Here is a 14558-nt window from a genome sequence, read left to right as displayed (position 1 = left end):
ACTTCCTGTGTTTATAGAGGACGGGGGGCAGACCCTGAATGAGTCAATGCACCAGATTACCCCATCCATCCATCCATCCCTGGACCCACCGATCCTTGCTCTCTTTGATTTTGATTCTTTTTCAGTAACTTTTCACCGTCTTGCAATCAAACTATGCCGTCCATACCGTGTTTTGAGCACATTGTTCACACATGCATAAGTCCATCCCCTGACCTCCTGTCCTCTTTCATTATTTCTAGAGGAAGATTAAACACAGTGGGCAGGTAGAGCTCGTTATCTTTAGCCCAGAATGTGTGGGTCAGGCATGGCCCATGGTCCAACCCGAGCCCTGGCTTGATTAATGAAAAGACAGAGAGCGAGAGGATGAGCGTAGGGGGCTAAACGGGAGAGACACAGAGAGATCTCTTTCTCTCCCTCCCTTTATCTCTCTCTCACTCTCTCCGTGTGTCTGTGCCTACTGCCTACTTCAGCAGTTTCACAATCCCCGACTAGCCAGCCACCCAGCCAAGCAGGCCGTGCTGCTCCGTTCCACTCACACATGAACAGCAGCAGTACAAAAACAGGAAAGGGCCTCCTCTGCTTTCACTTGCAGGTCCCGTCTCCAACCTCCCTGGGGGTTGATCTTGTTATTATCATTAATAACTCTAGCCCGAGCAGAGATAAACCTTCAGCATTCCAAAACTCTTGGTTTTGTTTATGAGATGGTGTTGCAAGAACAGATAAATTGGGGGCTTATTTAAAGGTTTTCTATTTTGGACAAAGGTCCGCTCGTCACAGGGAGAGGGGCCGCTGTCTGTGGGTAAAGACTGGCATCTAGTGGTGAACACCGAGCATTGCGACAACCAGTGGTTTTCATTACTCACAGGCGATGAATAGATTATTTAAGGCTATGAACCCCAGCAACTACAGTTAGCCAGACAAAAATCAACAGCAGCTTTAGTCTTTTTAGCCACAGCAAAATACTGTAAGAAGTCATCTTGGAAAAATGTGTGTTTGAGGCTCCTAAGCTGAAATATTGCATACATTCATTACTACATTACCATATATGCCACTTGTACACAGACTTCTTAAGTGGCAACGCATAATAATTGTGACTACTTGACTTGTAAACCTGTATTTTGGATGTTTCTATGGCTGTGTTAATTGCATAATATGATACAACATCCTTATTGAAACATAGGGATAAGAAAATCATGAAAATGATGCAAAGTAAAACGTTTATTCACTGAATACTACCTTGTGACGTTGTTGGGGGAGGGAGATGACAAGCTTCACCCTCTCCCCTGCTTTACTAATCTTTGTTACGTCATTTTCCTTCCAGGAGGACGGAAGAAGAATGAGCGAAGGGAACGGAGGAATCGCAACAACCGGAAAGATAAGGAGAACCAAGAGGGGCGACGGGAGCGGAAGAGAGAAAGGGAGCAAGGGAGGGAGAGAGACACAGGTGAACGCGAAGACTTGGATAACAGGAACAAAACTGAGCACAGACATCGCAGAGGCCATGACACAGACCCAGTCTCCCCCGAAGACAGCCTTGTACAGTAGTGCTCTGGACAGAAAGTCCAGCACCTCCCCAACCTCCGCCTGTTATCCTCCTCATTCCTCCTTCTCCACAAACTCCCCATCCTCACCCACTGTTCACCCCCCCTCGACCCCTCTCTGCAGGGGTGTTGCTGCTACCTGTATGATTTGAATATAATGTTTATGCACAAGCGGGATAGGGCACATTCAGCCACAAGGCTTGGGCCACTATGGACTTTAAAAAAGTATGTTTTTTTTCTACCCTGTAGCCCCCACTCCTTCACTTCCACCACTGAGAGAGTGGCTCTGTTGAAAAGTACAGGAGACACTGCTGACGGTACTGAAGAACAAAGTGAGAAATGTCTGACTGTGTGGAGGACTGGCGTACAGACGGACAGAGCGACAAAGACGTTATACTATGTGCTTGTTGATATGGTTATTTAATGGGGCCCTGGTACAACATTGAGGATCTTGATTTTTTGAATGTAGATTTCGCAACATTATGTAGAACAATTGTTTATTATTGTTGTTCCTGTTATTTAGATCTTTTTACCTTATTTTATTTGGTGCAGAATTTGTAAAGAAAAAAAAATTAAAAAGTGAATTTGTTATTGTCATCTTGTGACATCTTCATAATCACGGCAAGTGACAGATGTAGGAGAACCTGCTGTGAATCAAAGCAGTACGGCCACAAACTGAAAACAATTAACATGTGTTCTGTCTCGGACAAAAGCTAGTTTTATCCAGATAAGTGAGGAATCTAATCTACCATTGGTTTTTCTTTTTGTGTAAATGGAATCTGTGCTTTCAGTAAAGCTCCTCGACTAGGAACCAAAAGCACCTGTATGTCAAATAAAACTATAATGGGTTTGTACCGGAGTCTGTTTTCTCATCCAACTGCCATCTTGTGCGATCCACTTGAACTTACCTAAAACCTTCAGAGTAAATGCAAAGTGAAACTCACGACAGTGTGCCGCTATCGATTGTTGATGAAGAAGTTGCCACGGGCTGTTTTGTCTATGGCAGCAAGGAAGCCTGCCACTTTTTCCATAACAATTATAATACACCAATAATGAGTTGTTCCACAGCACATAATGTGAATCAAAAAGCATGCAGACTAAAGAAATGAGTAGTGCCATCTGCCGTCATTATGAAAGTCAAAATGAAGTGATTGTTGTTTTTGCAGGGACAATAGCCCCGTTTCCTTTTTCACCAAAAAAAGCAACTACAACAATTACCTAACATGTAGCTCAAACTTCCCTCAACTATAATTCCAAGTGTAAAATTACTTTGAATCGCTTCCCCATTAGGTTTTTATTCCAACAACCCATATCTATACTATGAGTGCCAATGAACCAGATTTGACATAAGAAATGAAGGTGATCCCTTTTATCTGGATTAGTTTCATGAAAAATTAACAGCCCTAAAAATGTGGTCAGTGTTTCAGCTGTACAGTCAAACTATTTGTGTAAGAAAAAACAAGAAACAAAGAATCCGGTTTTTTTTTTTAGCTAAACTGTTTATTGGTGGAGTAAGTATTTTGCTTATCAGTTGCTCAACATCTATTTGCATCAACAGGCATGACAGTATTTCCTCCTCAGTCATTGGGCAGATAAATCCCTGTTAATACAGGCTTTACATGAAAATATATGAAATTTTGTTTAAATTTGACATTTGCAAAATATATATAAGTCACAGTACAGTAATCATAGTGCAAGATAAAGCCATGTTTGAAAGGTAAGGAGATGATACACAGGACCTTGGTTAAAACCAGGATTTCTGAATAAAGATGACCAAACAAAAACAAAAGGGGAAACACTGACAGATCTTGAGATTTACCCAGATGCCGTTTAAGTTAAGACAGAAAAAAAAAAAAATATCATTCACAACAGCTCTTCGTTTTCAACTAACTTAATGCCCCCTGTTCACTTCATATTAGCCACAAAATCCTCGCCCTTCTTGATGGAAGACTTCAGCTCAGTCATGGCATCGGCAACCAGCTTCTCCTCGAAGGCAGTCAGCTTGCCCAGCCCGAGGTTCTTCTCAATGCCGTTCTTCCCCAGGAGAAGAGGTGTGGAGAAGTACTTGCACTCTGTCTCCTCAGATCTGACATACCCACATTCCACCACACCCTCCTTTCCGTTCATGGCATCCAGGACAGAGAAGGTGAATCGGGCACCAGCATAGGCCATGGAGAGGGTAGCAGATCCAGCTCCGGCCTTGGCCTTAACCACCTCTGTGCCGGCCTCCTGGATCCTGCTGGTCAGAGCAGCCAACTGGTCAGCAGGGAACTCCACTTTTGGTGTGCACTGGGAAATGAGGGGAATGATGGTAATCCCAGCATGACCTCCAATGACCGGTACATTGACACGAGCTGGGTCAAGACCTTTAAGCTCTGCCACGAACGCGTTTGCTCTGACAATGTCCAGGGTCGTGACACCAAATACCTTGTTGGGGTTGTACACGCCATGCTTCTTCATGACCTCTGATGTAATAGGTATGGTGGAGTTGACAGGATTGGCGATGACGCAGATCATAGCCTCGGGACAGTTGCGGGCGCAGGCATCGGCCAAGGTGGCTACAATGGTGGCGTTGGTTTTGAAGAGATCATCGCGGGTCATGCCGGGTTTTCTGGGCACACCGGCGGGGATGACCACAACCTCGCAACCCTGCAGAGCAGCGTCTAACTGATCGAGACCCATGTAGCCGGTCACATGGGCCCTTGTTTCGATGTGGCTGAGGTCTGCAGCCACCCCGGGGGTGTGGGCAATATCATACAGGGAGAGTTGACTCACCAAAGGGCTATTCTTGAGGAGCAGAGAAAGCGGCTGGCCTATGCCGCCTGACGCTCCAAGCACCGCAACCTTGGCGTTGTTCTGTGACGAGGTGGATAGGCTTCGAGCCAGGCTCACGGTCGGTCTCACGGTACGGGCAAACATTTTTGTTTGTTGCTTCTTTTCTTGCTTTAGTGGAAAGTAAAAACGCTTGCTGAGCCCCTCTCGTCTGTGACACCAACGTCCTCTAGCCACGAGCCAACAGGAAATCAAGCTAACTGTCATGCGCAGAATATAATGGCCGCGTGATTTTACGTCAGACTGCGTAAGCGCGTACTCTTACGTCGTCGTCTTTATCTTAGCTCCTTTTTCGGATGAAAACAAAGCCTGCTAACATTGGAGGTCGGTGAACTAGCATTAGAAACCAGCGCCGTTACACGAATACTTGTAACTACGCACAAGACTAACACAGCTACATTTAACGGTACGGTACCCACGCAGTCGTTGCATTGTCTCTGTCGTGAGAAAATACTTTGCAGTTTGTGTCGCCCTGTTAAAATAAGCTAGCGCCGTCATATGAACTCCGTCTATTTGCTGGAGTCAGAGTGCTACCATAGCCTAGCCAGCGTTAGCCACAACAGGTCGTATTGTTATGATCCCGCTGTTGTGTTGTGTTTATACTGAAGGTTAACAACAAACTGCTCGGCTTTTCGTAGCTGTTTTGTATCTAACATTAGCTCAACTAGTTTGCTAATGGACTGTCACCAATTAACTGTTAGTGTCAATACTAGATCGTTAGCATTGGGTTTTTACTCGAGTATCGTTGGCTGTGTTCATAAGCCAGCTGGGTTTGCACAAACGTATAACAGTTAGCTAGCTAGTTAGCTGACACAGTTCACTTGTAGTGGTCAGACAGTTGACAGAGCAGCCCTTTTGTTCCACAGACTTAAGTAACATTTCGGTCATAGCTAGCGTTAAGTTAATTAACGCTTATTATTAGCTAATGCTAATCCGTTTTAGCATCTGTTTAAAAGTCCAGCTTGTTTGTCACATAAGCTTCCGTTGTCGGATAACGTTTACATAAGAAATGGCTTGATACTGTTTATCACAATTGTACTTACTTTCAGTCTGAAAACAAATGACTACATTTTCACCACCTGCTCCTTTCCCTTTAGGCAGTGGCAAGCTTGAAGGTCCATCAGCTCTCCTCATGATAAATTAGTGTTAAGGCACTTCTGGTAAGTATCAAATGTCAGCCTTGTTTGAGGTTAAAGATGACATATAGATTATAGTATCATTTGATATTTAGAATTCTTAGTTTGTTCATCCTTGGACTGTTTGCTATTTAGTGACGTGACCTACAGTTGAGTGTTAAATGTGATCATGACACCAGCAGTAAAATAGTGCTATCATTGCAGATTATTTATCTAACTATACTTTATAATCCTAACATGCTCACTATCAAACATATTTACAATTGTCCCCTTTCCTCAGTACTTCCTAAGGATGGCTAGTTGTGGAGAGGTAGACCACTCTGTCAGCTCGCTTCCATCCAGTAAGAAAGGCAACAACAGTGGCGGTGGAAGTGGGAACAGTGCAGAATCCTCATGCTCTGGCTCCAGTAACTCATCCCCAGCTCTGCCTGTACCGGAGTGTGCCATCTGTCTGCAGAGCTGCTCCCACCCAGTCCAACTGCCATGCCATCACGTCTTCTGTTTCCTGTGTGTGAAAGGAGCATCCTGGCAGAGCAAACGCTGTGCTCTCTGTAGACAGGAAGTACCGGACGACTTCCTGGAAAGGCCTACACTTCTCTCTCCGGAGGAGCTGAAGGCATCGGCGGGAGGTCGGGGTGGGGCAGCAAGTGATCACGCCTGGTATTATGAGGGCCGTAATGGTTGGTGGCAGTACGATGAGCGAACCAGCCGCGAGCTGGAGGACGCTTTTTCCAAGGGCAAGAAAACCGCTGAAATGCTGATTGCTGGGTTTTTGTATGTAGCTGACTTGGAGAACATGGTGCAGTACAGGCGCAATGAGCACGGTCGTAGGCGCAAGATGAAGAGGGATGTTTTGGATATCCCCAAGAAGGGAGTGGCGGGTCTGCGCCTCGACACTGATGGTGTTACTGCGGCCATTGGGGCAGCTGGTCGAGAAAACTCTGCTGATGGGGCAGATATGACAGTGGCAGGTGTACAGCAGCAGGTTACAGGTATCCCCCCTACTGTTATAGCCACTGCCAGACCTCCCACCTCCCTTGGTGGTCAGCCTGGCAACAGCAGCCCCACTCTGGAGGATACTCTCTCCCAACTGCAAATCAGCACTAGGCCCACACCTTCTCATGAGCGGTCTGAGGCTGGGGAAGGCGAGGAAGAAGATGAGGAAGAGGAGGCCTCACCCTCCAGGTCCTCTGACCCTCACACCTCTGTGGATGAGTCTGGCTCTGGAGACTGGAGCGATGATGAAGAAGACGAGGGGGGAGATGGAGAGCGTGTAGAGCCCTCGGAGGACAGGCCGCGGGGGCAAAGACTGAATCCAGAAGACAGATCCCCTCCTGGTGCTGAGTCTGCCTTGCCTCCTTCTTCATCCAGTAGCAGTGGAAGGTCCAGAATGCCCGATGGCCAGTGCACAGTGACTGAAGTGTGAAGTCATCAACGATGCCATCGTCACCAAATTGCTATGTTCCATTTCATTAATTTATTCCTCACTGTATGCTGTCGTTTACTCTGTCACGGATCGGCTGTGGGTAAGAAATTAAACATAACGTACTCTCATGTTGTTCTTTTTTAGGTAAACAACAATATTTTAGCAATCAAATTTGGTGTCTCTATTTTGCTCACAATAATCTGGATGTATCTGTATGGCGTGTTTTCAGCCTCATCCACTATATAGAGCAGTAGAAGTATTGTTGCGTGTGCAAGTACTGACGGGAGGCACGGCTCGTTAATGAGTCGGATGGATACAACATGTTGTTGTGAGGCGGGACATCTCATAATTGTCTATCCAGCACATCATGTGAGGTAGCATACTTATTTTGGTGTTCAGCTGCCATCAGTCTGCTCACTTTTTGCCATTTGGTTGCAGGCATATCACGTTTATTTGAAAAATTTCACAGAAGTGGAAGTTAAAAATTTAAAAATTACTTTCCACTCTGCGTCTGCCTATCCAAGGTAGTCTGGTGTTGAAATTGATTCTCCTCCTACCCAGAGGGGTTTGTGGGAGTCCAGTCAGGTCTGTGACAGTCGAGGGACAAAGCATAAATGGGGATGTTACTCCCGACAATGGATCTCTTTATCATGATCACGAACAGCTGCATTCTAATCATCTACACTTTAACTCTCTCAGCTAACATAGCACACAGAAATGGGCTCGTTAGAGCTCAAGTCATCCAACTACTCTTGCAAAGAATTTAATCCTTGATAATAGCTAGTTCCCAACCGCCACTACCTAACTGATTTCTCTTACTTCAGATTGAACTAATTATGAAGGCTTTCCTTCAGAATTCTGACATTTATCCGCTGACTTTGGCAATTGTGTTGTTTCAGAGCAGATTGTGGTTTGAAGAAAATCTTTAGGTCGTTTATCCAGATAAAAAAGGAAACATAAAAGTACTTTGCTATTCAATTAATGTGCTACAACATTGTAACTCAAGAGCCCACAGGATTATCTGGCTACCTGCTGATGGTTCGTCTTTGATTTGATTGCAATTAACCTAAGGCTACTAAAATCTGTATTGATTACAAATCCTGTTTTAAATGAATGTGAATTATAAAAGTACATCTTGACTTGATTTTAGCCTTTCCCAGCTTTAAATAATTGGCATTTTAATGTGAAGTGTCAGTGTTTTCATTTTGAGAGCTGTTGAGGCCTCTGTAGCCTCATGAGTATTCTTATTGTCCCTGACTCAAGTATTCTCAATTGGTGTGTTTCTAAAGTTTTGTGATTTGTGCATGTTTTAAGAGAGAGTTACTTAATCACTACTGGTCGGCAGGATGATGAGAATTGATATTTTTGTGTTGAGTTTATGTTTTTAATTTGTTTTTTTGTGTCTTATGGTTGTAAATCTGTATGATGTCTGAGGCAGTCAGAGAACAATAACATGACGCTGCTATTGGCCACACTGCAGAGATTTCAAGTTATGTCATTTTTATATTTGTTACATCAGCTCAGTCTTAGACTTTTCATTCTGAAGAATAAAGTTTGTGTAACAGTTTTTGCTTGGCAACTTTTTTGTTACATGGTTTGTAATTTAAGAATAAATTGTCATTTCATCATCCTAAAATTATGTTTGTGCTCTTGTCTGATTATTGGTATATTGTCATTTACCGTGTGATAGGGTACATGTCAGTTTTTTATATTTAGTATTAAGTGTTGCATAAGTAGAACTATTAATGGGCCCATTGTAAGTCAGATTTCACCCCTTTTTCTCCACAGTACCACCAGGATATTTTTATAGGGGAAGGAAAAATAAATCATCCTTCCCACTGCATACAGGCCTGAAATATTCAATACCTATTCTTTTAACAAAGCATCCAAAATAAGACTTTGATTAAGCACACATACTAAAACTGCTCAGTGCCGAATTAGGCAAAGTCATTGTGGTTTCCTCAAGTTGCTTTAAGCACATGATCAAAACGGGTGTAACAAGATACAGTTGGTAATCCAATCCATAGTGCCCACACTATGCAATACAGCCTCTCTTTATCTCATTGGACACCATATAAAGTGTTTATGTGCTGTACATCATAACGACGCCAACTCTTGATTTTTCCTCCCTCACCTTGAAGGTATTTGGTATTCTGACCACGGCAGCTATCAGCACTCCAGCTGGGTGTCTGCCCAGGAAACATGACCTCTGCAGGGGGAACAGGATATAAAGGCCGGGCATCCTCCAGGGATCCGTCCTGTTCTTGATATTTCAGTCTGCAGTTTTGTGCTTTTGCAGTGTCTCACTTGCGGAATGAGCTAGTTTTAAGTGCGACATGAAAAATGTGCCAAACCTTACAAATAAATATTTGAACTGTCTAATGTATCCCTGTGCCTCAGCATCTTTCCACATGCATCGACAAGAGCCATTGTGCATGAGTACTGAAAATCAGCCAAATAATCCCTCTTAGCTACAGTAAAAACCTCCCATTAGAGCGGAGGGAGAGTGGGGATGATCAAGGCCACAAAAACACTAACCTACAAAATTGCAGTAAAGAGGAAAGAAGTGCAGCAGGATTACACTCACACGTGATGCCTCATCAGTATCTAACTGTCTGCTTCAGTTAGGCTCAGCCTGGCCATGATCTAATTATTACCATAATCACATTTTCTGCAGACCAGGAGTTAATTTGCTTGACTAATGAGGACAGAAGGGATTTAGATTGAGAACAGAGTTCTTTGGGTCCTTGCTTTCATCCATACTGAAAATATAAGACATTAATACCCATTGAATCATATCAGCATATTCAGTTATGTTGGTATGATGTCACTTGAAGAGAAAACAACGATGGATCTCTTATTATTGTATCAGAGGCAATGCCCCAGCTGATTTATTGAAATTATAAAGTTCGTAGTCCTTACCAACAAAGAAGAAACCTTTCATCACGCAACTCTTCATTCCCAGAGTCCACATTACATGAGCAGCATTGTTACTGTCTTCAGCACATCAAAGGACTAAGTTTGTTGATGTAAATTAAGAGTCAGTCTGTAGCAGTTCTCAACACAATTTTGACCTGAACGGGGCTTCTTAGCTGATCTGAGAAGCTCTTAGGAGCTCATCTGTGTTTGGACTTGTTAGCCAGAGCCTGCAGGTTAGCCTGACCGCCCCACACCGTCCCAAAAACATCCTTCTCAGTCCTCAGAGCCTCATACAGAGGGAGCTCTCTCCCTGACAACACTACCTTCTTCACAGCCTGGATCACTGGGGCAGCTCCTTCCGTATAGTGGCTGAGCCAGTTCTCAGCCTGCTGTAGGACAACCCCTGCACCTTCCTCGGCCCGGCGGACCTCCAGCACTCCATCCGCCAGACCAATCTGCAGGCCAAGTTCGGGATCCACTTTTAGAGAACCACCAAGCAGCTTCAGGGCGTTCTGGCTTCCGACAATGCGGCTAAGTCGAGCGGTGCCGCCCCAGCCTGGGACCAGGCCCATGTGTTTATGGACAAACTGGATCACACTGCCAGATGCCATTAACCTGTGAGACGCAGATGACAGACATAAGTCAGATCATTAGAAAACCTTTGGATGAAAGGTGAAGGTGTGAAAGAGATCCTCGGGTGTATTCTTTTATTTACCTGAAATCACAGGCAGTGGTGAGTTCTGCCCCTCCTCCCAGCGCCTTCCCCTCCACCAGAGCGACAGAGATCAGAGGCAGCCTGCACTGAGGAGACTATTCTGTCAGCATACCGTAGTGCACATCATGTAACAGCTACACGCTAACTCCTTTAAGCTCAAACTGGTTGCTGCTGATTTAGTTGAGAGGAAAATGAGAGCCCAATACCTGAGTAGTCTTGTGAGAGCATTCTGCATGAACATACACATCTTCATCCCATCCTACAAGGCAAAAGCAGAGAGAGAGAGAGATGCAGGCAGACAGACTGACTGCATCAGTATGCAGATAGCAACAGCAAAAAGATACTTTAAAGCAGTGATTCTCACAGTGGGCCTCTGCCAGGGGGTCAGCCAAATAATTAGCTATAAATTCATAAATTGTGCTGTGTCATTAAAAAAACACATATCTACAGATGATGACAATAAAACAAGAATATTGTGTCCCACCCACATTAGCCACGGTAGCTTTGCACCGTTCCTGCTGCTGCTTAGCTTGCGGCAGTCCACATCGTCAAGTTACACTAAGCCCAAATTGGCCACATTGATGACAGTTAAATAGAGTTTAGTTTTTTTGGGAACAGCGAAGGTGGACCAAAATATGTCACAAACGAAGCCATGAAGCCAGCCAGGCCAAAGCAGCATCTGACTACAAAGCACCCGGAACATAAGGGCAAAACAAAGTGGCATTAACCTGATTTTAATTGAGATGGCGCTCTTTTAATCAGTATGAAAAAGGTTTGAATTATTTAGATTGAGAAGCATTAGAATACAAATAGTTCCAATGGCATCTAAGAGTACAAACGGTAGTAAGCATACCCTTAGGTCTTTGGAGAATGTTCTCCCCCCCCCCAACATGTTTGAGAACCCTCTGCTTTAAAGAATAGCTCTGCTTTGCTACCTGTGGGTTAGATATCGCCCTGACAGCAGTGAGGTCCGATCCAGAGCAGAAAGTTCCAGCAGCTCCCTGAACAATGACGCCTTTACCCTCCATCCAGCTCTCCAGTTGGCTCACCCTCTCCTCCAGTTCCACCATCATACTGCCTGGGGAGGAAGGAAAAATACAACTGGGCTGTAATGTGTTTATGTTTGTGATTGTGCACAAATGAGTTTCATACTGAGAATACTATTTCTGCACTAATCAATCGGAAAAAAATATACAGTGTTAAATGTACCGTCACCTTACCGGAGAAGGCATTCATGCGGGAGGGGTAGTTGATGGTCAGCACAGCGATGCCAGACTCCTGTTTGAGCAGGTCAACGGAGCCTCCAGGAAAGGCCTGCAGCTTCTCTGTGATCTCCTCCTGGTTGAAGCCATGGGCGCTGGAGTACACACAACCACCGCTCTGTCTCTGCAGCAGCAGCCTTCGAGGAACAACATGTATAAAGTTCATCAATATACAGATCCAGCTCTTACGGATGGTAATAGACATACAGGAGCTGTTTGTGGATGATTCATTTAACTGCTACAACAGCATACTTATGGTACATTACCAGGAGGTTTAGACAGCATAAATGTCCTCTGTCTTTACCTTGCGTTGTTCTTTACATGATCAGATGGCATGGTACACAGTCACACAAACAAATGAACCATCTGATTATGACTCATTTTAGTCATGAGTCAGAATGAGAGAAAGTATTACTTTCATATACTGGCATTTTGCATATCCAAGCACCTTAGAAATGCATTTTGGTTATTAGACTTGTCCCTGTTTGTGATTTGTGAACAAATAATGTGGGTTCAACTCAGTAGACTTGATGTTCTTGTATTCATGACTTTGTTTACTGCCACAGTCCGGCATGGTGGTAAACAACGCTGGTTCGTCTCCCTTACCTGGCCCAGACTGCACAGCTGCTGCTCCTCAGGAGCTGCCGCCTCATTGCACAGAGTACCATCCTGCTGCAGCATGGAGACGGAGAAATGTGGGAGACAATACTCACTTTCAACTCCACTGCTTCACACATTTTACTATATTAAAAATAGATGGCGGGCATATATGCGGAGGATCAACGTTTGAGGACAGGGATCATTGCCAAGATACTCTGCTGACTGGCCAAAAACAAATCAGAATCAAATAAATCCCAACAAGCTTTGACAGAATTGGGACAGTTATAGATTTTTTTCTTTTCACCGCAGACCTTTTGACTCGTAATAATGGGAGAAGTGTTACTAATAACATTAATGACGGTTCCATTGTCCGTAAGCCACGACAGCGTGACAGTGAGTCAGCATGCACAACACCAAGACCCTGGCACTGACGCAGTTAAATAGAATTCAAATACTTTTATTAACACCTGTGTGCTGCTGTGATGCATCTGTTCGCTCACAATATCTACAGGATAAACAACCAGCGTTTTATAAAGACGTTCTTACTGTTAACAATGTGCTCATTACAGCATTTCATGCTATGAATGGGAATTATGATTCATCCACTACACACAGGTGTTTTCACTTAACGTTAATTGTGTTGCCTACTTAGGCCTCTTAACCATAGACTGTATCTTAACACACAGTTTGGTGACATCACGCAATTACCAGTATAGATCCACCCAACTTCAACCTGACTCACTGAACCACAGTGATGAACCACAGTTATTGAGGGGCCAGTGAGAGTGACAGTGAGCCAGCAAGCACAACACCAGGACCCCTGATACTCACGAATTGTATGATATACACTTGTGCTTTTCCTGTGACAAGTCAAAATGTCTTTCGTGAAAAAGGCCTATTTAAGTAGGGAATAAAACAAAAATGCCTAAACATGTAAAAATGTAGAGAAAAGAAAATGTAAAGTAGGGAACAGCAGATATATCTGAAAATGAAGATAGTAAGCTAATAGATAGTAAGGCTACACTTGTATAGTGACTGTAGCTTTATTAGCAGTAACGTAAAGCAGAAAAAAGTGTCTAAACGTTACCATGACCTCTGACATCTAGAAAGTTAAGTATGTACGTAAATATTTAAGGTAGCTAGCTTTCCTTAAATATGACAAACTACTGTACTGTACTGCTATAACGTTACATTCATCTTAAATGGAAAACATCCATCATTCATGTCTTAATACGTTGCTGGTGAAACTACGGCTATAAGGAAGCAATCTTACAAAATCCATTCATAAGTAGCCTTTCATCAAAGTTTTCAACAATTTTACAATTTCTTGTTTTGCAGTAACGTTAAACCGTTGAATGTTGTTTGGAAAAAAATGGATGTCATACGATGTTTAAGTGTCCATTTGATCCGTAGAAAAATAATGCATTTCATAAAATGTTTTCAATTTGACGCTACAAAAATTTCAAACCATTTAGCAACAAAAATGCAAGCACCAACCTTGCTAAATGACGGTCGTGTGGTGTTACTCTGAAACTCGTCCGTCCGGAAACTGGAGCTCTTCGGAAGTAGACAATGGCAACGCACACATGTAGTTCCTCAACGTTCCCACGGGGGGGCGGAGTAATACCGTCACGCAGCAAATGTGATTTGGGATTAATTTGTATTCTGCCAATTCTTGCATAAAGGCAGATATATCAATTAAAATGATGTAATTGTGATGTTGTGTCACATCCATTTGACACAACACTCTTCAAGCTATAATTTATTGTCAGCATGCAATCTTATTTATCATGGGCCAATGCACTGCACAGAGAGATCTGCTCTTTGTCTGTCACAAGTCTGTAAACACAGAATACTGAGGAACTGGCTCTACAGATATGTCCTTATTCAGTAGTATTGACAGAGGGCTTTAAATAACACCTACGAGTTATAATAAAGCATTGGCAGAGGCAGTTGACAGTAATATTAACATAGCCTATTGTCAACTGAAGTTTTCCTTCTGTGTTTGTGTGAAGGTAAAACAGCAAAATAGCAGGTTTTGTTTGCTTGACACCAGTGAGCTGATTGAATCTTAAAGGTGATGCATTTTCAAGTCTAACACTGTGTTGACATCCAGTCAAAGAAAAT

The 14558-nt window shown here is 43.5% G+C and overlaps 3 protein-coding genes across 5 annotated transcripts; 1 reads left to right on the top strand and 2 right to left on the bottom strand.

Annotated features, from left to right (window-relative positions):
- Positions 1-3019: 3019 nt before the first annotated feature.
- LOC116376859 (malate dehydrogenase, mitochondrial-like) lies at positions 3020-4585 on the bottom strand. The gene has a single exon (XM_031838353.1). The coding sequence runs from the start codon at positions 4578-4580 to the stop codon at positions 3447-3449; it is 1134 nt and encodes a 377-aa protein (XP_031694213.1). The 5' UTR covers positions 4581-4585; the 3' UTR covers positions 3020-3446.
- Positions 4586-4651: 66 nt separating this feature from the next.
- Positions 4652-8574, top strand: LOC116376858 (E3 ubiquitin-protein ligase rnf146-like). 2 transcript variants are annotated; one of them, XM_031838351.1, is made up of 3 exons: positions 4652-4779; positions 5471-5533; positions 5790-8574. In XM_031838351.1, exon 3 carries the CDS (start codon positions 5802-5804, stop codon positions 6933-6935), a length of 1134 nt encoding a protein of 377 aa, XP_031694211.1. In that variant the 5' UTR covers positions 4652-4779; positions 5471-5533; positions 5790-5801; the 3' UTR covers positions 6936-8574. The 2 variants fall into 2 exon arrangements, with proteins under 2 accessions (XP_031694211.1, XP_031694212.1); XM_031838352.1 differs by having other exon boundaries at positions 4671-4697.
- A 1221-nt stretch (positions 8575-9795) lies between these two features.
- On the bottom strand, positions 9796-13963 carry LOC116376860 (ethylmalonyl-CoA decarboxylase-like). 2 transcript variants are annotated; one of them, XM_031838355.1, is made up of 7 exons: positions 13929-13963; positions 12438-12503; positions 11790-11968; positions 11505-11647; positions 10776-10828; positions 10570-10650; positions 9796-10469 (listed from the first exon to the last, which is right to left on the bottom strand). In XM_031838355.1, the coding sequence occupies exons 2-7, from the start codon at positions 12497-12499 to the stop codon at positions 10052-10054; spliced, it is 936 nt and encodes a 311-aa protein (XP_031694215.1). In that variant the 5' UTR covers positions 12500-12503; positions 13929-13963; the 3' UTR covers positions 9796-10051. The 2 variants fall into 2 exon arrangements, with proteins under 2 accessions (XP_031694215.1, XP_031694214.1); XM_031838354.1 differs by having other exon boundaries at positions 12438-13942.
- Between the last annotated feature and the right edge of the window lie 595 nt (positions 13964-14558).

Source organism: Anarrhichthys ocellatus, unplaced genomic scaffold (genome assembly GCF_004355925.1).
Source record: "Anarrhichthys ocellatus isolate YVR2014 unplaced genomic scaffold, GSC_Weel_1.0 scaffold656, whole genome shotgun sequence".
In the NCBI taxonomy this organism is placed as follows: domain Eukaryota; kingdom Metazoa; phylum Chordata; class Actinopteri; order Perciformes; family Anarhichadidae; genus Anarrhichthys; species Anarrhichthys ocellatus.
Note: the sequence above shows the minus strand (reverse complement) of the source record. Positions and strands in the feature narration are given on the sequence as shown.

What these genes read in the sequence shown, in the direction of transcription:
- LOC116376860 (XM_031838354.1), bottom strand. Translation starts at nt 12,568, where the DNA reads ATGTGTGAAGCAGTGGAGTTGAAAGTGAGTATTGTCTCCCACATTTCT. An exon ending in AGCTGTGCAGTCTGGGCCAG is followed by an intron (nt 11,969 to 12,437) that starts GTAAGGGAGACG and finishes TGTTCCTCGAAG; the next exon opens with GCTGCTGCTGCAGAGACAGA. An exon ending in ACCACTGCCTGTGATTTCAG is followed by an intron (nt 10,470 to 10,569) that starts GTAAATAAAAGA and finishes TGCGTCTCACAG; the next exon opens with GTTAATGGCATCTGGCAGTG.
- LOC116376858 (XM_031838351.1), top strand. Translation starts at nt 5,802, where the DNA reads ATGGCTAGTTGTGGAGAGGTAGACCACTCTGTCAGCTCGCTTCCATCC.
- LOC116376859 (XM_031838353.1), bottom strand. Translation starts at nt 4,580, where the DNA reads ATGACAGTTAGCTTGATTTCCTGTTGGCTCGTGGCTAGAGGACGTTGG.